The sequence below is a fragment of the Lasioglossum baleicum genome, chromosome 8, assembly GCF_051020765.1.
Source record: "Lasioglossum baleicum chromosome 8, iyLasBale1, whole genome shotgun sequence".
NCBI classification, from domain to species: Eukaryota; Metazoa; Arthropoda; class Insecta; order Hymenoptera; family Halictidae; genus Lasioglossum; species Lasioglossum baleicum.
In genome coordinates, this window is record NC_134936.1 from 6,475,104 (window position 1) to 6,499,285 (window position 24,182).

General features: G+C 39.3%; 1 protein-coding gene and 1 long non-coding RNA gene across 2 annotated transcripts in view; both read right to left on the reverse strand.

Moving 5' to 3' along the window:
- The window catches only part of LOC143211323 (uncharacterized), an 86,512-nt gene that overhangs the window by 57,670 nt on the left and 4,660 nt on the right, over positions 1-24,182 (reverse strand). The window lies entirely within an intron of this gene.
- Positions 16,031-23,880, reverse strand: LOC143211322 (52 kDa repressor of the inhibitor of the protein kinase-like; the record flags this gene model as incomplete). Its single annotated transcript, XM_076428854.1, is given in 2 exon segments — positions 16,031-23,299; positions 23,302-23,880. Coding segments are annotated over 2 exon segments (1,326 nt in total), but the record flags the coding sequence as incomplete, so codon positions are not given.

Sequence of the window (24,182 nt, forward strand, 5' to 3'; positions counted from 1 at the left end):
TATTTTGGATTAAACATTGCGGATTTTATTAATTTATGACAAAAATATGTACGTACAATTGGAAGCAGTGAATACGTTTATGGAATTCAAGGATACTATCAGCCTGTTAGTTTCAGTTTAATGATCTCGTTAAACGAAGAAAGAAATTTTTATTTGGCTTCTGTATTTTGGAATCAATACAAACATTTTTCATTTTGCATAAAGATCCGCAATCCTGTGATCATAATCTACCACGGTATATTCTCTGATCAATTCGTAAAGAAAATTCATCGGTTCTACTTATTTACCATCGAATCATTTGAAGATAATTACGATTTTAGGTTAAAAAATATTCTGGGTAAACTTTACTTTACCGGACTCGAAATTTGTGTCTTTCTCCAATAAATTATTATGTGTCTGGTATGTAGTCCAGTAGATTTGTACCCGGGGCGGCTGCAGATCGAAGTTTCGATCCTGTAGGATCAATGGTTCAGGAGTTATGCTTGCTTAAAGTTGACCAATCTGCAGTGTTTTTGACAACACTGAAAAATGCACAACTTTAAGCAAGCATAACTCCTGAACCATTGATCCTACAGGATCGAAACTTCGACCTGCAACCGCTCCGGGTACAAATCTACTGGATTACATACCAAATATATCATAATTTATAGAAGAAAGGCACACATTCTGAGTACGGTAAAGTAAAGAGCAGCCAATATTCTTTTCTAATACTTTCGCACTTGTTATAAGGATATCGTTTGAGCACAAACTAAAGCAGAGTTTAATATATTTATTTACGAGATATGTTATGCCGTTCTGGATCGATTAAATAGAAAACAACCCCCATCATATTAACCCTCAAGAGTCTCCGAAATTGTGAATTATCATATCGATAAAATACCATCGTCTTTGACGATACGAAAGTCCTTCTGGGATCAGTGATATCGCTTTCGAACTATCCTTTATCAAATCGTGTGTCCGAGAGGCCGATTCGAACATACGTAATCGACAAAATTAACACATCAGTATTGCTCAAACAAAAGTAAAATAAATTTCGAACCCTTATAGCCTTTCGTTAAAATATAATACTTGTATGTTTCGTAAATATTGAATTACTTCGAGTTAATGTTCAAACGTTGCTAAGTAAAGATAAACCGAGATATTAAATTAAAATATAATGTTACACGTAGTCAAAGAGAAGAGTTTACTCGTAGAAGATCTTTACGATTTAAAGTATTCATTGATATTCCGAGTTCGTTTGTTAAAACAGTTTCGACAAATACGCAAAAGCATTGTATAATCGATTTAATTCCGTCCATCAAAACGACTGCATATTTACGTATGTATTTCATAAATACTTCTGGTCAGTTGACTTTGCAACTTTTCGCGTGAGAATATCTGCAGGTACGATGCTATGGAGGACAGAAGTTCGATCTACGAAAGAAACGATACGATTTCTTGTAAATAAATGTTGTTATTGCCGATTCAACCGAGCGCGTCGGTACAAAGACGAAGAAATCATTGAAAAAGTTTCCATTTCCGAGTAAATTTCATCGCATACTGAGAATTCATTCGTAAACTAAAGAAAAACACGTACTTCGTCCCAGTGCACGCAGCTAAACACTATTTGAACACTTTCTGTCGGCTGTTTTCGTACAAAACCAAAAGGGGGTGTGCGGGTACTCGAAATTTAGGATTCTGATACCCGAAGCTGCAGTAACCAGAAATATTTACCTTTCTCCTATAAATTTTCGCCTTCTTCCTATGTTATCCAGTAGATTTGGGCGAAAAAATGCGAGAAATCCAAGTTTCGATCCTGGAGGATCAATGGTTCAAAAGTTATAAGTGATGAGAGTTGATCAAATTACAGTGTTTTGCGCCGCTTACCGAGCGGAGCCGCTAGGTGGCACCACAAACACGTGCTCACATCTATCACGTGGATTCCCAAGACCTAACCACCTAATCAACTAATTAATTATCGGCATTACCGCGTGCTTGTGCCAGGATCGAAGATTTCTCGCATCTTCTCATACAAATCTACGGGATAACATAGGGAAAAGAGAAAAATTTATAGGAGAATGGCAGGAATTTCTGGAAAAGGGCAGCCGCAATTTAATTTTGCAATTTAACTTTCGACATCTCGGTCCGACCTGACCTTTCTTTTTATTAAGGGGATGGAGAATGCTTTTACGCACAGTCTTTACTGATGTAGGTCGGGGGTAGTGTGGAGCTTCTCGCAGCCTGGAAAAAGGGCCGAGTAATACCCACCAAACCCCCACCCCCAGGGTTATGACCGAAGAGCAGCGTGACTCTGAGGACCTGCTATCAAAATCACACTCCTTGTGACTCATAATTGCCACGAGAGAAAGCTATTTAAGAAACTAATGATATTAGATGTTAAAAAAAGAAAAGAAACCGAGAGAAACTCAAAGTATTGATATTATAAGGTTCCCTGGTAGTATCTACACTTGTATATCGATACATCGTCGGTCTAGAGTAAAAACCAAAGTACATACTTCGTAAAGTCATCGGGCGACAAAAAGTATATTTACACAATAATATCGCAGTCATAACAAAATGTCTTTCTAACCATTATGCGCGACAATAATTTACTCTTAAAGCAAAGTTACTAATCGACGATTTTATAAAAGAAAAGATGCGGGAAAGGCAAACGGAAAGAGCTGAGCCATCCATGGGGTAACATAAAACGATATCACTGGTCGTCGCAGAAGGAACAATTTCCCCAGAGAACAAAAAGACATTACCGTAAGATCGTTCGAGTCGCGTTTAAGAAATTATACACCTAACATTTCTACTGAAACGCAACCGTTTCAATGGAGATCGCTTATCACAATCGCACTTCCATCTATTTATACTAAACACGGTCACACAAACACGCGTTAATAACCACACGCATTACGATTAACGACTACTTGCCCACACAGCAAGACGTTCCCTATTTTTCTAACGCGACGGTCATTCGTGATCACATTTTGAAGTTGTTTCGGTCGGTGCTTGATCAGTGTATTCTTTACCGAAGACTACTTATTCTTCCGAGACGGAAATCCTTTGTTGTTTCACAACTGATAGCCAATTCTTTATTATTTACGTATTATTTATAACGACAAATTCTTTATTATTTCGATAACAACACTTGAGACACCATAGTGCGTTAAGCGGGTATTCTGGTTTCTCATTTTCACAAAACCGATTTATTGTTTTTCGCATTTACTTATAGCACAAGTGTTGTAGAATATGTGTGCTAAAGTATTTGTTTAAATTTATAAAAGTGACGGAGTTATAAGCATTCGAAGTTCAAGACTTGTGTCGCTTCCGCCGCGGCCCGGTCATGTGACGCGTGTTTTAGAAAGAGAGCAACTCGCTCCCCTCATCCGGTGACTCCGGTTGTATCTCCAAACGCGTTTTTCTCGCAACGGTTGCCACAATATCTCAAGTTCTAATTGACCAATCGACTTTTAATTTCTTTCGGTTACATTCATACTGATTAATAAAACATTTTAGTTTTTGTTTCTGATTAGCGGAAAGCCCGAAACATTCATCTTCATTCATGGTCTATAAAAAAATGTATGTATAACTTTGATTATTTTTACTTTAAACAAATTACACGTGCACCTCGAATACCAATAATTCTTTTGAGAAAGATTCCTTAAAATTCGCGGAGGAACATCCTCGAAAACCAGAATACCCCCTTAATTGAAGGAATAAAATGCAATTGTTTCTTCCAAACACGAACGAAATACAAATGATCTTTTTTTTCTACATTCTTTAAGTGCATATGCATTTTTACGTTTAATCGGAAAATTCGGAGTTGCTTAAAAATTACCATTATCGTTGCCATTAAAAATTACCTTGCCGGAATTCGAGAAAATTTTCATATCGACCTGATCGACCATCAGGTTAACATCAGGTTGCGGACCCCATTCACGCGCTTAGGTTCTGGTGGGAACGGTCTTCGGCCAATAGCGGGCGACGTGTAGAGCGGAGTAGGGATATCACGTGGTCCCCAAAAGTTTTTCACTGCCTGATGGACGATCAGTACATATGCAATATCTCACTTTTTCGTAAAGAAAGACAAACTGTATCCATTAGCGAATTGAAAATGATGTTGTTTCATAGAAAAATTTTCAAAGACAAGAAAAGATTGTTAAAAGTTTTCTCGGTTGATAACAAATAACGAAGATATTCTATTGCCCCGTCCTATATATACATTGGTATAACTGTTACTGTTATCGAAAAGCACAGAATTCTTTCCAGACCGTAATCATTTGATTGTTAACGAACAACGGGGAGAATCGCATAAAGATTGTGTTTATTGTAATTGTAAATAATCGTATACATAAAATCTGAAACTAGGAATTTATCACTTCAGGAAAATAAAGAGTATACAGGCAATATTTCAAATATTTTCCGTTGAATTGTGTCTTGTATTTAAAGGAGAAATTAGCATTCGCTAAAAACTTGAAAATATGAAATATATTTTTATCCTCGTAAACACAGTGCACTTACATATTCCGAGCAATATCTACGCTTTTTATTGTCAGAATCTTTCCAGAAATGTTAGTGTACATTTAAAGATTCCCGATCTTATTGTTCATACTAAACGCGATCTTTCCTTCCAGACTGTTCAACATAATTTTTCCTATTCCTTTTCCGATATCATTTTTAATCTTGTAAAAAGTATTTTATTGAGCTCGTCGGATTTAACCCAATGCCAGCTTATTGCTACGAAAAGACTAGGTTTATACTGAAAGAGTTGGAGATTGTGTTTAACAACTTGATTAACAAAAACTATTGCAAAAATTATTGCAAGAACGTAACAAATTGGTATATTTACTTCTAATCCAGTTTAAAAAATTACTCCAACGTGTAAATACCAGACTCCAACTAAAAGAAACAATAATTTTCTTTTTTCCATTCTTTTTTTTCAATGTACCTACTGATAGTCCAGCAGGAGTGGGCACGGTAGGGGCCCCTCAAACTCCTGCTTCTCCCACCATCCTCCCTTTTCGTAACGACGGATACTGGTGGGAGACACTGGGCGCTTTGGAGGGGACGGTTGTGTCTCAATTGAGACAGAAATACCCAGCCCTGACATAGGAGCTCAGCGTCGCCGCATCGCTCTGTTTCACTTACACTATTACGTGCATTTGCTGTCTTCGTCAAGCGATTCGGCCAATAACGTAAGACGTGTAGCGCGGAGTAGGGGTATCACGTGGCCCCTCTACAAGTTTTTCCCTTCCATCTCCTGATGGGCGATCAGTACGTCTTTTCAATGAATTTATAGTGCATCTATTACCAGTATTATTTCTTATCGATAGTGTTGACACCACAGTCGACATGCAAATTGAATGAATAAAAAGTGTAGAGCCCCCAGTGACCTCCAGTATCATCGCGCAAAATTGTATCTAGATCTCGCACGAAAGGTTCGGTTGCTCTTTCCAGAAACTATAAAAAGAGACGTTGAAGAAACTACTTACAAACCTCCAAAAAGCTCGTGTACATACAGTGCGCCCCATAATGAGTAATTCAGTCCAAAAGTAGACTATTCTCCATATAAAAATCTACCTTGAAACCGCAGAATCAAATTTTCGAGAAAATCAAGTTTGAACATGCTCGACGCACATTCTTCTGGCGCTAAAGTTCTACGCAAGGTTCTAGAATCTGTACTCTGTAGATTGTTATTACGTGTACACACTGATAGTCCGCCTGTCTGGTTTCTTCGTTTACTCCGGAGGACCTCGAAGTTCCCATCTAAATGGTACTCGTTGTTGGTCTCCGCGTTTTTGTAATTGAAATTGTCCGGTTTCGTTTAAGGAAATGGCGGATTATTCGTCGGTACACCGAACGCGTTGCGTTGCCGCGAGTGATTGTGCCTGGAGCCGCACGCAAACGCTTCGCGGACGAGCCAAGTGTTAGCCCAGACCTTCAAAGTTCATTTTCTCGAAATCATTTGGTACTTTCGCTTCGTCTGTTCTTCAACTGAACCATCCAATACCGGGAGTCCTTGTACAACACACACGCGTACTTTCCGTTCGCCGGATGATGGCAAGACAAAGTGTTCACGTTCTCAATCTATCCTGGCCAGCGTTTCCGTAAAAATTCCAGCGATCCCGCTGGGAACTGTCCCACCGACGCACAGTGGTCCCAAATCCCGAAAACACGGCCAAAACCACAAAAATGAACTTCCTCTTAGGAATTTGTAATTCCAGTGTTGGGTAAAGTGATGTTATGACCACCAATGCCACCAAGGAAAAAGGTAAAATGTTTATGGTACGGTTCTGCAGTCAGTTCAAAGTTAGCCTTCGTTTGATGAGTATTTGTCGCGCGCATTAGTAGAAAATTGAACGCCCCCTTCTAAAGTGCATAACTTTCAAAATAGTGCATCAATTTCAATTCTGCAAAATGGATGTCGTTCCTGGAAGTAAGTGGAATGTTTACCTGTTTTTGTATATCAAAAATTGATAGTCATTACGTTACATGATAGCAATATTCTTTGGAGAACGTAGAAGGTAAAACTTGATGCGCGTATTGTAGAAACGTAGACATAAGTTAAAAGTCCCACGTTGTCCCACCAAAATTCCTTTCCTGACGTGTTGCATTTATCTTTCAAAATTTATAAAAACCAACGTCCAATAGACTCCTGTTTGCTCATACGCGGGTAAACTTTGTTTCATTTCTATGGATTTTAAAATGCGATTTTACAACTTTTAGTAATCAAAAACGATTCGGATGATTAAATCTTATGTACATAATTTACCATTATACTAATTCTTGATATACAAACTGCAATTTTGTTTATCATTTATACATTTTTACCTGTCAACCTCTCAAAACACATTTAATGCGAATTGTTGTCTAAATTTTAATCGGCCATTTTGTTTTTCAAATTTTCGAGTTCATATTCGTAATCAGTGACCCCAAACACCCCAAAAAAATCATTTTCCAAACAGACCTAATCATATTTTAATGTATATGTCCGCCATATTGGATCCGCCACTTTGTTTTTTGGAATTTAAACTTCATATTCGTAATCAGCGACCCCGAAAACCCCCGAGTACGAATTTTTCGGTGCATTCAAGTACGTTTAAAGGTTTTGGCCGGTTTTCCGCGATTTGGGACCACTGTGCGACGTATCAATAGCGGGGGTAACCGGCGATGTCATGATTAGACAGCGGATGTGATGCATTTATGGCAAAAACGAGTAGGTGTAAATTAAAATAGTAGAAACATTAGAAGAATTGAAATCTAAAAAGGCTACTACCACGTCAAGTAGGATTCTACAGTAAATCCCCTATAAACGCAAAACCCTCGGGGGGATTCGTTTGCATTTATCGTAGACAGAACACTATTTTTTGAGCTTCAAAGGCCAAGCCGAACGTAGAGAAGGACAGCGCGCGGCCAAAGCGACTGCGAATCTCCGCGTCTCTTTCTTTCCCATACGCTTGTCCATCCTTGCGCCCGGAACGTTCATCTAAACCATGCCTGGCCAACACGTGGCCCGCCACGTTAAATTGTGCGGCCTGCCGGACGATTTTATATTTCTATTGAAACTTTTGTTAAAAAAAAAATTAAATAAATGTAAATACAATACTTATATTATATCCGAGAGATATTCCACAACTTAAGATATTTTGCACGAGTTGTAAGTGCTTTTGGATCCACATATGTTCGTGAAATATTTTTTTCGAAGATGAAATTTACAAAGAGTTCATCGCGTGCTTCATTAACTGATGCCAATTTAGAAAACCAGCTAAGATGTGCAACGTCGAACATAAATATAGATTATTATAGAAAGGATAAACAAATATCTCATTAATTAAGACTCGAGAGTTAATTATATTGAATCATAGTATAACAATAAAGTTTTATTCATTTTGTATTTGTATTTACATTTTTTAAAAGCATGTTTACCTAAAGTGCGGACCGCTGTAATGTTACGCGTCATCAAAGTGGCTCGTAAAACCATTTTGGTTGGCCAGGCCTGATCTAAACCACTAAATACAGTTGAAATTATATCGTGCTTGGTCTTATTTTAATCCGAAAAATGCCAGAAATAATTTGGCGAAAGTCCCATAAAAAAATAATCCAAAATAAAGAAGGTTTGTAATTGAATTAGTAGTGGTTCACACCGATATACCCGAGCCGAGATCAGATTACTACAGTGGAGAGGGTATTGTTTTTGCGTTTATCGTGTACGGCCTATTTGCGTTTATAGAGGATTTACTGTATTTTAATCCACTTTCTTAAAATTCGTCTACAAAAATTGAAAATTGCATCAAAACATCCACATTCTAGTAATGGCGCTTGCTGGAAGGGGACATTGGGCGCTACGGTGGGGACGGTTTCATCTCAATTGAGAAAGTAATGCGACCACATTGAAAAAAAAATCTATTAAACATATGGGTACAGACCTTTAAATTTCTTCAAAGTAGGATCCTTGGGCGTCGACACATTTTTTCCAGCGCGATTTCCATGCTTCGTATGCTCCCTGGAAGGCGTTATCTGGAGCCTCTCGTAGTACCCTCGTCGCAGCCTCGTCGAGCACTTCCAACCAAAACTTTTCCATAGATTACGGGGAAAACAGTAAACGGTACTTCTTAGTTGGATCACAACACTTCTTCAACCTCCGTACAGTCCTGACTTGTCTCCCGCCGACTTCTTCTTGTTTCCAAAAATTAAAAATGTGCTAAAAGGATGCCATTTTGAAAGCGTGGAACGCGTCAAAGAGGCTGTGACGAGGGTACACGAGAGGTTCCAAAAACGCCTTCCAGGGAGCATACGAAGCATAGAAATCGCGCTGGAAAAAATGTGTCGACGCCCAAGGATCCTATTTTGAAGAAATTTAAAGGTTTGTACCCATATGTTTAATAGATTTTTTTTTTTAAATGTGTTCGCATTACTTTCCGGACAGACCCTGTATTTCACTCGGTCTCAGTATGACCGGCTGTCGCTCTTCGTCATCGTCTTCGATCAATAGCGACAGTGCGTGCGATGGCACGGGAGCCTGTATAGATTTAGACCGTATTCTTTACCTAGCGATCATCCGACAGACGAACAGTACACGATCTATGTATACACACCGAAGGGACACGTACGGTCTCGTGCGTGGGTACAGAAGAAACCGTGGACACGAGAGCCGCGTATGTACACAGAAACAAAAACGACACACGTACGCATGTATATATGTATGTATATCGCACAATGCTCACCCTGAATACCGACGGGACCAATCAACAGCCCCCTCTCGTGATCCCCGAATTGCGTTCGAGGAGAGAATTGTCCTCTCTAACGGAGGTTGAACGAAAACTTGGACAAAAGTATATTTGCACGTTAAGAATGGAAACTGGCAAGTGATGGGTTTGAACAATCCATTTAAATGATGTGTCCGACAGAAGGACTGCTCGGGGCCCGAAAGAGTTGCGTCCTTGAGACCTCAACCTTAGACAAAGCTGCAGGCTCTGGACCTAGTGTATAGGCCCTGCAAACACTCTTCGATCGCGAAGCCTAAGATACCGTTTTGGATCGAAACACAGCGATGATACGATGCGATAAATTATGGACGAGTAGCGCAAGGTTAGCGGATTGATAAAGTATACGTTAATGTTATTGTAAAAATTGGACTTTTACGACGATGCATTTATTGAAAGAATTATGACAGAGAACGATGAGATTCATCTATAGGAGTTGTCAAGCAGAGAATCTGTACGAAGAATCAAAAGACAACAGCAGCTTTATTATGTTGATAAATGATTGGCAATTCTCGAAGACTGTTGGTAATATAGTTGTTGCTAAGCTGAGCAGGCCGTGTTGAAATATGGATACGGAAAAGGAAATTCGTTTGAAGGGTGCCGCGATACGAAGAAGGCGTGACCTAGTTACAGACAGCATTGTTTTCCGTACTCTCGATTTAGGTTCAGTTAGACGAAAGAAAACATCGACAGGCAGTTTTCCAAAAATGCAAGTGTGAAACAGGATGATTATATTCGCGGAATTTGTGATGAATAAACATGCGAGAGTAAAATAATAGTAAGGAAGGATTTTAAAGAGAGTGTGAAAATGTGTTTGAGAATACCATCTTCTGGAAATGAATGGACATTTTTGGCTCTATCGATAAATGCAATTGATAATTGTAACTTTCAAATGAGTAGACAAAAAATGATTCCATCTATTCTGTCTATATAAAATATTTTACTGATAAGGTTATTTCGTTTCGTTAATAATGTTTTTACCAACTATTTACACTTCATTACTCGTTTTGTTAAGTGCTTATTGATTAGTATGCACAACTTTCTCAACTGTGATATTATATGTTTAGCGAAATATTTGTTTCTTTATTGACTTATGCGAAACTTTACGGTTTTCCACATTTTTGTAAAGTTTCAACTTCATTTCTCATACAACAGGGTAACAACTTTTTAGATAAAAATGTAGAAATCTTACATCGAGAAGATAAGAAGTAGGCATGTAAATAACTTGTGAAGAAGTTCTTACAAAAAATGTTAAAAGCTTCAGTTTTCAATAACGATTGACCGCTTAGTAGAATGTAACAGTTAAAGTTGGAAAACCAAGACCTCGCTTCAAACCTTAAATTCGTAACAAGAAATGTTAGAAACTGCCATTATAAATGTTAAACGATATACATACATATTAAGGTGTAAGTAGAAATAGTTCTAATAATTTTTATACTTGTTGCATATTATTTTCAAGTTACAAAATAATATTCTAAAAGAAATAATGATTATACTTAACTACAGATAATTACTACATTATACGATCCTTTTTATTTACAGTGTTATAAAATTGATAGTTTATGAAAAAAAAGACGAAACAAGCAAAGAAGCCGGGTGGATAAAAGTAGATTTAATTTTATATAATTTGTGATTACAATTTTGATATTTAAACATTTTGTTGGTTTCATTACGTTTTAGGATCTCCTTTGTTGTCTTGCAATCAACCTCTTGCCGTACAATTATGTTACTGTCTTAATAACGTAGACATTTTTTGTTTAGATACACAAGTTTTTTGTTTCGATAATATTCTCTGATTATCGCGATTGTCGCGGATACGATGTTCGATATTCAGACGTGGCCGGCAGTGCATCAATCACCGTAACAATCGCTGCCCTTCGAGGAGCTAATTCAAAGCTAAAGATCATGTTGAGTTGTCCCCGTCAAACACCATCAATCTTACAACCCTGTCACCGACAGTTTGAACAACTCAAACTGTGACAGACGATTACGCTGTCGAGCCACTTTGGCGTATAGTTGATTGATTAACATCCTAGTCGCTATGATTTCTTAATTGAACGAAGAGTAGGTATAACCAATCACAAAAATGCGTACACCTGAAAAAAAGAGATGACCTTATAGAACAGGGTCAGTCCTCCACTGAGATTTCAATGAGCTTCTGGTATATTGTTAAGATCATCATTCTGAACAACGTTTCCCTTTAAAGTTTTTAGCGTTCGGCTTTAGTTTACGAGATATTCGCAACAAACTTTACTTGCAAATCCATTTGTCCACTTGATTAGGAGTGTACATATAGGAGGCCTTAATCTTCTTTTTTTACGTGGAGGTAATCACTCATTACAAATACCTGCCCCTCTCGGGGCGGAGAGGAAGGTGTATGGGAGAGTCCCTCGGCAGAAGGCCAGTATTCCCACTAACTCTTCCACGCCCAGCCCTAGCCTAATTCCTTTAACTGTCCTAACTTTTAACTCTAACATTCCTCTCCACAAGAAGGGCGCCCTTCCCTCCGCCAACCTACCCTATTGAGGCCGCCACGGATGGGGCGTGACAACCTCCCCTCTCCATGAATAAGGGCGTGATAATCTCCCCTCCCGACGGAGGAGGGCGCGACAACCTCTGCTCGCCATAAGGAGGGCGCGACAACTTCTGCTCTCATGCATGAGGGCGTGATAATCTCTGCTCCTCGTTGAGAAGGACGTGGTAACCTCCCACCCTCATGGATAGGGGCATGACAACCTCGGATCCACATGGAGAAGGGCGTGACAACCTCTGCTCCCCACAGAAGAGGGCGTAACAACCTCTGCTCCCCACAGAAGAGGGCGTGACAACCTATGCTCCCCATGAGGAGACCACGACAACTTCCGTCCTCATGTATGAGGGCGCGACAACCTCTGCTCCCCATGAGAAGAGCGCGACAACTTCTACTCTCATGTATGAGGGCGTGATAATCTCTGCTCCTTGTTGAGAAGGACGTGGTAACCTCCCATCCTCATGGATAGGGGCATGACAACCTCGAATCCACATGGAGAAAGGCGTAACAACCTCTGCTCCCCACAGAAGAGGGCGTGACAATCCCCGCTCTCCATGAAGAAGGGCGTAATAATTCCCCCTCCCCGTAAACAGGGGCGTGGCAACTACTACCCACGTGGAGGAGGGCGTGACAGCCTCTGCTCCCCGTGCAGGAGGCGGAACCCTAGCAGTCACGCTAGGCAGAGCACGGTAAGGGGCAATATGATAGTTAATAGTGGGTAAACCGATACACTGGTAGTGGAAGTCGTAAAGCGACAGCGAGGAAGAAGTTTCCCGAGCCTGATCTACACCGAACATTTCGAAACGAGGAGTACCTAGAAGTTCTTGATCCGTTATTAATCGATGGAGAACCGACCTCCTTGCGACATCCTCTCCGACATCCATATCAGTTCAAGATGGAACAATAAAAGTACATAAAAAAAGCCACTGCGAACACGAATGTGAATTTCTACCCGCGGTTTTCGATTTCATTGTCTCTTCACACGCCCCTCCAGGCATACGGAACTGCAAGTGGCAGTCATACCGCATGCAAACCTCACTATACCCGATACATTTCATCGACGATGAATAAATCTGTTCGAGAATCGACAAACAAGTTCGACGACGTGAAAGGAATACATTCCCTTGCTCCAGAGTCGAGTGTAATTGACAGAATCGTAATTGACAGGATTGTAGAACCGAACTTGGTGAAATGAACAATGAAGAGAAAAATGGTAAACAAAATGACAGTACTTGCCTCAAAGATGTAGTAACGCAAAATTTAAAAAAAATGTTTTATTACATAAAATTACAAACTGGAGGAGTTGCATAACATTATCTAACCCCGTTACCAGCAAAACCTGGTAATTTGCAGCCAACGATAAAAGTGACTGGAATATAAAAATTAAGAAATTGTTGTATTAACTTAAATAAAAATAGAGTGTCTTCAATGTAGCGTGCAATCTTCTTGATACCTTAATTTGCTAAATTTTTATAAATGTTTGAAATTGATTTTTTCAACGAAACAGATATTTTTGCTTTCAGCAGTCGTCATTTTCTCATTCTTCAAAATTATTAAAAAATCGTACGCTACATTGAAGATAATCTATTTTTCTTTAAGTTAATACGACAATATATTATATATTAATTTAATTAAAATTAATAAATATATTTAATTCAAAGAATCTTCCACCAGAGTAATAACAATCAGAAATTTTGAATATTCTATGTCGTCGCAAAATATGTAAAATAAATGCAGATGAATATGCTAAATATGTGAAATTTATCGGATAACGTGGTATTGAAATAATTTTAACCGATATGTGCTTCTTGCGTGCCCATCGTTGCACTTTGAACAATGCATTATCGATTACCAAGTATCTATGTGTGTGAAATTCGCCACTATTGGTACTAACTGTTCTTGTGAAATCTTTGGAACAATTCGGTGTATGCAACAATAATAATGATTTATAACGATGTGATTAAATAACCAATTTCTGATAACCAGACTGATAACATGCCTCGTATGTCATATATAAATAAAAGAGAATTGAAAAAAGGACCTATACATCAGCAATCATCTAACATTTAATTCTAAATATTTTTTGACGTCACAAAAAATACAATGTCTTTTACGCTAACAATGATGTTTTATATTTAATAATATTTTGATCACCTCCTTAGCGAATGAAAACAAATTCTTATATGCACAGGGTATAAAGAATTGTTTGGTCTTTAGATCGATGAAGTTCTACATCTTTGGATCGATGAAGTCCTGTAAAAAAAGTTGCCGCAAAATTGTCCTTCACCTTGAATATGAAGGTCAAACCTTTTTATTACATTGTGTTCTTCTTTTATCCCCATGATGCGTAGAATACTAGTTGAAAATCAAGGTAAAGGACAATTTTGCTCAACTTTCTTTTACAGACCTTCATCGATCTGATGATGTAGAATACGCCTATGGCAGCCAAAACCAAACATTTCTTTACAGCCTGTTGTACATACGTATGCAATCAATAGACTGCGGATTCTCAAGCAAAACAAAAATTATCTATATTAATTTCAAGGCACAGGTGTCGGCTTAAGAGTTTCTGCTTTTCTTCATTGAGTTTAAATAATTGAAAATGTCCCCCAAGTCTGTAAACCTTTCTGCTGTTTCGAATTTCTCCTACTGATTTCTCTCATAAATGCATACAATCGAGTAATCAACGAATTAGCTGCTTAGCGTCGGCCTAACCGAACATTATACGCAGATACGTGAGAAGCTGTGCGGACATCTCGTCATAAAAATTCGCGCTGCAGGTTCGTTGACGAAAGCAACCATTTCGTGGACTCATGTTCCGAAGAATTTGCTCGTGAATAAATTTATTCATCGTTAATGAAACCGTCCGGTGAAAGGAAACGCGAGTCGACGTTCCTCTTTCTGCTGCACGTTGCTATCCGGTAATTATTCACGAGGTAAAAGCGCGCAATCTTTCGCGTTCAAACGAAAAACAAGATAATCATTGAAAGCTGCATGAAAGTACACCGTCAAAAAGCCCGAGCACATGGGTAAAACGAACGAAGTTTGCGATAAACCGTGCGCTAATGGAGAAAAAGATTGAGAAAACCTCGATGAAATTCGTCCACACTACATTAAGACTTGTGTCCCCACTCTACCTTCCCCTTCTACGACGCTATCCCCACACAACCGTCGCGGCCCGATCACGTGACACGTGTTTCGTGCATGTGTCCGGTCCTGACAGAGAGAGGGTAACTTGTTCCCCTCAATTCGTGCTCCCTCCCCTCATCTGGTGACACTGGTTGAACCTCCAAACGTGTTTTTCCACAGTACATATTATAAAATTGATAGTTTATATAACAGAACGAAACAAGCAAAGAAGCCAGGTTGACAAAAGTAAATGTAATTTTATATTTTTGTGATTCCAATCTCGATATTTAAACGTTCTGTTGGTTCCATTACATTGTAGGTTCTTGTTTGTTGTCTATTACAGACTATTTAGTATACTTGCAACCCCTTCTACAACGCTGTTTCATCGGATTGAAGTTTGATCACTCATGCGAGCTGCAGCATAAGGTCGACTTCTTGGCAAAGAAGGCCCCGAAGTATTTCAAGGATACAGTTTCCTTTTAGGACGAAGGAACAAAGGGTTATTGACCGGGCAGCGGTCAACTTAAGATCAAAGGCCACATTGAGCAGTTTGGGTGCTTGGTTCCTTCATTGGCAGCGGAACAGATCACCGGAAAAGCTCTTTTGGGTCAAAGACCTACGAGCGCAGCCGCCATTTATATTTCATTTTTTCTATCTAGTGCAGGGGTGGCCAACCTGTGGCGCATTGGATGATCACAAGTGACGCATTGCATCTTTGCAAGTTATTCTCTTGAAGTAGACGCCATAACTGAATCCATCTTCATATTTTCAACACCTGAGTGCTCTCAGTTTAATTCATACAGCCATCTTACTCATTAGTTCGTTGGAATGTTTTGACAGTTTACAATTGTAGGATGTGAATTGCGGGGTTCGCGATCACTCTCTCGTCCAAGAGATCATTTCTCACTATTGTGGATTGGTGCTCCAGTAAACGTGTGTCTTTTGTGTGTGAACTGGCGTAAATTGGCGATTACTCTTGTCATACTGACACAGACCAAAGTATTCGTGCGCTTATTCTTTTCATACTGACACTCGTCACATCTCATTCGTGCGATCAATCATTGTTCATCGTCTTATTCTGCTATTTTTCCTTTTGTACCTTTTTGATTTTTCGTTAAATATATTTTCTTTTGTTAACCATATATCGTTACAGCTTTCTCTTCACTCCTGTTACCTTTACATTAGCTAGAGTTTACAACATTTGGCTACAATTTATAGAGTTATCCCATTTGCTCACATAAGCGGAGTATAGGTCCTACCCCTATTCCTACTAACAAGGAACGTAAGAAGGTAGAAAAAGTGCTCGAGTGTAATGGATAGCACACCACTAAACGAAGGTGGAGATCCACCGAATCTTACAACCGGCCCAATCACCCACACAACAATCACGAACCTAACCCCGACCAATTTCAACTACACCTTCTCTTTGAGATTCTGCATATTTCAATAACTGTTCGGTGATAATTACTAATTGTAAGTTTAACTAACATTTCTTGCGAATATCTTGGTAAGTAATACCGAGCGTCGGGTACTTCTTATTTCAGGGAAAGTTGTTCCGAATGCTGACATTGCCAACATATATCAAGATCAAGGTCAGTGGAGCTGGGTCCCCTTTTGTTACCATGTATCAATATTTTTTAAACAACCCTATGTTACGTATTAAGCAGATGAAGAAGAATAACAATGTAAAGATTCGTATATTCACACCTACATGATCGAAATATGAGTCGCAAGGTTTTCAAATAAATAGTTAAGGACAAGTACTTGCTACGAGCATAATGGATCGGGGAACGATTTAGTGTAATGACATCGTGTAGTCCTTAAGACAAGATAAGAAATTTTATCGTTGCTCTTAAACGAATCTCACTCTTTGTTCAAGCTTGAACGTCCAACAGGTGAACGTGTTTGTGAACGTTACACATGATTTACAACGCAATAAACATAGCATATAAGATAATTCACCCCTACGAACGCATAAACTACAAAAACGAAAAAGGGAAATACAACTCGAATTCTAAGTTGCCGTTAGCAACCAACGAACAAATTGTAAACGCACACAGCATTGCCTCTATGAAGCTACGACAAGATTTAACCCAGGAAACGAACTACATACATAAATATCCGTTACATAAATATCCGTTACATAAATATCCACCGTCATCGATGATCGTGTAGACAGGACACGAATCTTCTGAATTGAAGAGAGAGGGCATGCAGCCGAGGGGAAATAACGAGAGAAAAGGGAATCGGCCCCTCCAACGCATCGCGTATTACTCCCGAAAATGTTACGGTAGAACCCCGCTCGTTGCAACGTCGTTTATTATGGATCGTTGCATAAAGCGTTGCCGGAAAAAGCCCATTTGAGAGATCGCATGACGTCACGTTTCGAGAATTGTCCCACTGACGTACCATCAATAGTGCACGAATCGCGACGTCACTATCTGAGACAGACTACAGTATAACTTTGTGGCTTCACTTGGTTTCTTTTCATTTTTTATATAGTTTATAGTGGAGGGTGGTAAAATGCTTTATGCACTAGCTCCCTGGGCCATTCGAACCCAGGGAAGTGAGGGGCTCCCTAGTTTCGAGGAGGACGTACAAACTCCACGAGTGCAAGCCAGACTTACCCTCTAAAATTCCACTCTACACTTAGTCCTTCCTAGATTAGGGGACCAGCCCCGGGACTACCTTTCGGTTACACTTCGGGGCTGGTCTTGGGCCTTACTGGTGATTTAGAAGATTTTATTCTCTTTATCCGTGTAAGTAACTAGCGTTAATTGTAATCCGTTGTCGGTATTCAAGGTCCTGAACATGTTAGTTTCACGGAGTTTCGCACAAGTGGCGCCAGGCCCCGATTTTTCTGTTCTGCAAGGAGCACGTACGTCGGATTCTAAGTATAGAATTTCCCCAACTATTTACCCTTCGAATCCCTCGGACTGGTAACGCTGTCTGGCTCTCCTATTATCGCACGCATTGTCGCGATTGGCCGAAGACGATGACGAAGAGCGACAGCGGTGATATTGAGACCGAATGAAATGTAACGATGACTTCAAAGGCTTGAAAGTAGACCTGGTCACGGTTGGAAATGTTTGCTTCCCCCAGCAACCCCTCTTTCATGCAGCGCGGGTTCTAACTATATCATTTTCCCCACGATTTATCCGAGAAATCCCTCGATCTGGTAACGCTGGTTGCATACTAGCGACCTCCACCACGTAGTGCCGCCAGAACAAGGGAATTGACTTGGATCGAGGATCCCTCTCTGCCATTACCAAATTAGTCACGTGACTGGGTCGTGGCGGAAGCGTGGGGATGGTCGTCAGCGCGGAATGGCGTCGTATAAGGGGTAAGCTAGAGTATGAGAGTCTTGATCTGGCGATACTGGCTAGAATTTCTGTAACTCGTGGTGGGAATTGGTTACCTCTCTCGTTGCACAATCACTTTCGGCCCCGTTTCGTGCAACAAGCGCGGCTCGACGACAGGGGGTGAGAAAGACAACGGAAACGATCAAATCCCAGATCCATGTATGCATCACGAAACGCACCCTGAGAAGGACACGCCGCGCCCTGGCAAAAAGACACGTTCACCGAGTTTCCTAGATAGCATATACATATCATAACGCTTTAAAGGAGAAAAAAGGACAGAAGCTCGCAAGGACGAGGGAGAGTTTCGTTGAGCTGGACGGAGACGAGAAGCAAAAAAGTAAAAAAGCTCATTACGAATTAGCGCGGTACGGTATCAGGGGAGCGACATGTGCTGTATTCAGAGGACTCCGTACAAAAACCGTGTACACTACCGACTCGTACGCACACGCACGCATACACACACACACACACACATACAGATACACACGAAAACACATACAAACATACGTGAACATATTTCTACACAAAGCCACCGAAAGGACACGCTCGTGTTCGACCGACCACAGCCCTTTTACACGTTTTATCGGTCCTTTTTGACTTTGTAGATAGAGGTTCGACCTTTCTTATAAACGGCAGCAACGTGGGGGACGTCCGCGTTGGGGGACCAAACCACCGAACCCAGACGTCGCCGATGTTGAATCATAATTACCGCTAATCTCATGGTTATTATTATTACCACATATCATTACGGTTATACAGTTAAAAAAAAGAAAGAGAAGGATTAAGACGGCGATGGAAACAGATAAAAAAGAAAAAAAAATGATGAGGAGCTCGTAACGTCACGCCGCGTGTTCTGCTCGAACAGTCTGTTTCTTTTGAAAATCCCGGCGTGGCGTCACCTTCATTATCGTATTAATAGGATTTATTTATTCTTGTAACATCGTTGTCGTTATCGCTGCGATTCCCGTCATCATCGTCGACGATCGCTGCGGGCAAACGTTCATCGACTTAGCTCTCTAAGACTATAGATCAACCATATTATCTGCTACACTCGCATAAACGTCTAACGCCGCCATTTTTATGCGCCGCGACCCCGTCGTCGTCGTACGGCAGGTAATGTTCGATGCATAGTATCCGCGTAGTTATAGCGTTTCAAACAATTCGCCCTGTGGACTTCTTCTTTTATACGTTTCGGACACCACCTTGTAGATTCGAAATACTTTATATACAGGTATATCCAGTTCGTTTGAAAGTATTCAGCATCGTAATCTATAGCTACTGAATTGTCAAGTTAAGTACAATAACACTTCGAACATGAATTATTTATTCAAACACAAGAATCGATGAAAATAAGAAATTCTTGTTCGAAAAGGATGAATATATTCATTGCGAAACAGAATCGGCCGTTTAATTCGCTAAAATAACATGCAATCGATTCATACGAGTGTGTATTGATTTGCAACAAAGTCTTCGAGAAGCTAATATTTCGTTAAATAAACCAGGAAGGATTTGTTAGCTATTTGTAATGCTTACTAACAGAAAAGCATTCCCGAAAGAGAAAGCTTTCTTTTGTCTATCTCTTTCACCGTATCGAAGCTGTAATTTTCAAGAATCTCTTCTAATTTTCAAGAAAATTCATCTCGAAATGATTTTTCTCACGTTAACGTGAATTATCAGCAAAATTGTAGACGCACCGCTTCAAAGTGTTGTAATCCTACGGAAAGAGAAACTTGACAACGTTTGCATCACAAATTCTCGAACATAAGTTTACGTAAAAGTGATTAGATTAATATCCACGTAATTCGATGCGGCCGCATAAGGCAAACAGCGGCGATATACATTTAAGAGAGATAAATTTACTAAAAAAGGTAATCGACTAAATCGTATTTACCCTTTACGACGAGAATTCACTTCGAAGTAATTTTTGTACCGTGCGAGTAAATGTGGCTCCCGAACTTCCCGACATTCACAATTCAATATTTTCACACTCGTGTGTTTTTTGGGACGAGAACCCCGAATTATCGTTGTCGTTAGAGATATAAAGTAACAAAAACAAAAAAGAATATAAAACGATGTGATGAAAAGACCAAAATTTAATGCATCTACGTGCGTTATACGTGTATATAAAAATACGAAAATTTTAAATATGTTTGAAAGTTGAAGTTCTCGAATTTGTACATTATAGAAGACAGAAGTCACGGACGTATGAAAATACATATATTAAAAAGGAAAAGCGGCAGGTAATTGTTAGACCCGTAAGTTCACGTTCTGCGTAAAAATGGCCGGTAAAAGCACCGAGAAGAGGAAACGGGGAACGACGAGATCGATAGATTATTTCTCGAAACGGAAAACTTTTACACACGCGTCTCGTTTGACCGCGCTGTTTCGTGGTCGATGATCATGGCGAGCAATCCAGAGAAATGAAACAAAAATATGAAAATAAGAAGGCGAATTATATATATATATCTATTATTGTATCGAGAGTTGTGCGCTGCGTTTGTGATTTAAACTAGTTCGTTTGTAAATAAAGACTATTTAACTCTTTGACATCGGCGTCCTTGGCAAATTTTCATTTTCACTGCCCCCCCCCCCGCTCCAAATCCATCCACCATTATTAAAATACAAAGAAGTGTAAGAAAATTACGCAAAATCGTGAATTTTTCAAAAATTTGCAGGTTTATAAATGCTTTACTCAAGTTTTTGGCTATTTCTTTTTCATTTTAGCTATTTATTTAGAAATAGACAGCGGATCTTTATGCAAAATAAAAATTTTCTGCCTACTGAAGCGATATAGAAATTTATTTTCTTCGTTAATATGTTTAACAGGTTGAAAATAATATAACAGTATTTTTAAATTCTTCTAATGTTGTTACTGTTTCAAATAACACCTATTCATTTTTGTCATAAATGCATAAAATCCGCTGTCTAGTTATAAAAAAAACTGGAGTTGACATCTCACGTCTTATTAGAACTCTATGAAATGTTTCTCGCATGAAAGTAATAGAGACTTATTTTTAGAGACTTTTATTTCTCTTATCTAGTTACAGTCGTAGCAAAGTTAATGTTTCGGCCATTTTAGACCTCTGTTAACGCGAAAACGATGCGGTCAATTATACAAAGCAACATTATGAGAAGGATGTTTCTCTGTATAAGCAACACCATCATTTAAACGTTGTTTATTCATTTGTAGTTTCGAGCTGCAATCAAGATGTCCATTTTCCTCACACGGCGGATGTAAACAGGTATTTATGTCAACCTATTACATATTAACTAAAATTGTTTTTCCAAATTAAGGAAACCGAAAATCAGCTACCCATGCGCAGAGCCCGCTCTAGGCTGGGGCGGGGGCAACCCGGACATTTGTCCGGGGCGCGAAAATTTAGGGGCGCCATTTCGGCTGTAACTGTGAGAAAAATATTGATGTGTTAAATACCCAATTAATAATAAATTTGCTTTTATTAAAATTTAAATAAAATGATTTGATTTTTATCGAAGATAAAAAATATGTACCTTTACTTAAAAAAAATATATATATTCTTAAGGGGCGGCAATTTGTCTTTTTGTCCGGGGCGACGTAACCGCTAGAGAGGGCGCTGCCATGCGCTGCAAACACAAAAACAATAGAATTTTGTAACTTTGATAGCTATGCGAGTTCTAGCGATGACACTTACGGAATTTTTAAAAAGATACGTCATGGATACCGTAGAAAGAAATTTCAAATAGACATATTCAGCTCGAAGAGGTCATTTAAAGTTTTAATTTGTTTTAAATGCTTATTTAATGTTTTAAGCAGAGACCCTAAGTGTTATAACCAAAAAGAAAAAAATCATGGAATAACAAGTATTTCATCGACTAAAATCGTATTGATTACCAAGGGCGGATCCAGCTTTGGCGCCAGGAGGGGGTCACATAGTCGTGGTCAAGTCAAGAACTTATAATTTAATTTTGATAACAATAGATACAAGTAAAAAGTAGGTATTTTATTAATGTACGTAAGTACTGTACTTAAAAATATTTATTCTTTATTGTACACTTGAAAAACTTAACACATAATAACTTGTACATATACACGTACATATTGCCATCTTCTCTTGAAGACATCCAGAGAAGCACTATCACGCACGGAATGAGGCAGCCTATTTATATTCCATAACCGTGGTGAATGATCTGTCATAACAGCTAGAGGTATGTCGAGGGGTATGACGCAAAACTTCGCAAAAGTGAAGAGGTGGTACGACAAGGGTTTCCAACAAACAAAATAGAAACAGACAAAATACATATATTTAAATAACAAAATCAATGTTTCTTTTACGTCTTCTCCCGAAACGCGTTATTACGTCATTTACGTCAATGGGTACGTTTTTATGAACGTGGAGAAGTGCCAGTCCGGTTAGGCGATCTTCAACCATTGAAGATCTTAGCCACGATTTAATTCTGCGCAACGTAGAGAAAAACCTTTCTGCTGTCGCTACACTGACAGGTAGTGTAGCCATAATACATAAAAATTTTCTTATATTAGGATACATATCGATGTCACAATTTAAAATAAGATCAGAAATCGACTGCGGTATGTCCTGGCTCCGCTGCCACGCCTGCCACTTCACCATCCACAGCCGATATTCATTTACAATGACAGAAACTGGAGTGTTATCTAGTAATAATGTATAGTCGGTAGCTAGTTGTTTCACAGTTTCAATGTCTTCATTACTATATTCGCTTTTTGGCATGAAAACGCTTAGCTGAAACAAATTAAGTACATCAGGAGACAGGCGGTCCTGGAGATCACTTATTATTGAATCTAGAAGAGGGATGTATATAGCTCTGCGGAAATACTCTTCAGCAGATTGAGCAGGTTGGTTATTGGCCCTATGTATTTGTTTTGATACTATTCTGGGGCATTTAATTTCTACATGTAGCTGCTCAGCTACTTCTTTAGCCTCTTCAAAAAGCTGTCGGTAGATTACGTCCACATTTTCTCTTTTATTTTGTAAAACACTTAAAGTATCATTAATAGCGTCCGTAGCTTTTTTTTACAGTACTTGCAGTAAAGACCCTGGTCTTTATGCGACAAAACAAGCCAGTGAAACTTGTCAAGGTGAGACTTCTGAGCATATTTTTTTGTTTGTTTTCCTTTTTTATTAACAACACAATGCGGGAAAGTATAATTAGGGGCAGGCTGCCAATGCTTTTCAAGCAACATAGCTTTAGTTGAATCATCTATATTTTCCCCTATATAACAAGCAATATCTGAAGCAAACTTTGGTTGAGAAAGTGAAGTCTTTATCTGATCAGAATCAGAAGTCGATGTACATATTGTAGGCTGAATATCGTTAGTAACAGGAGAGCATGTTTTTTCTTCATCTACGGTTAATGTAGGCAATGTAGCTGTAAAAGCAGAAGCATCGGCAATACAATTATTTTCATCTGTAGTTGTTGTAGGTGAATTTTTCGAGTGAGCAATCTCAAGCCTTGGTTTCTTTGGGAAAAATGAATCTATTTTTTTTAATGAACGTTTCAATCCACCACTACCATCTCCTTTTCCCTTAGAATCACCCTGCAAGCAAAACCATGCAAATTTCACACCCCACAACAGACAACAGACTGTTGCAAATACATATTAAATATATACAGGGTGTCCCAAAACAAGTGAAAATCCCGAAAGGGGGTGGTTCCTGAGACCATTCTAAGAGACATTTTCCTTTGCACCAATGTCAACTGCGGCTTTGTTTAGGAATTATTAACGAAAAACACGGACCAATCAGAGCGCGCCCTGGCCCGGCGCGCCAAGCCGCGCCGGCAAGCGAGTGTCGGCGGTACGCCGCGACATCGCAACGAACAAGAGTTTCTCGATAATGTGAACCCTCTCCGATTTCGATGAGCTTTGGATAGTCTTTGGATATCTAAAGAGAAATG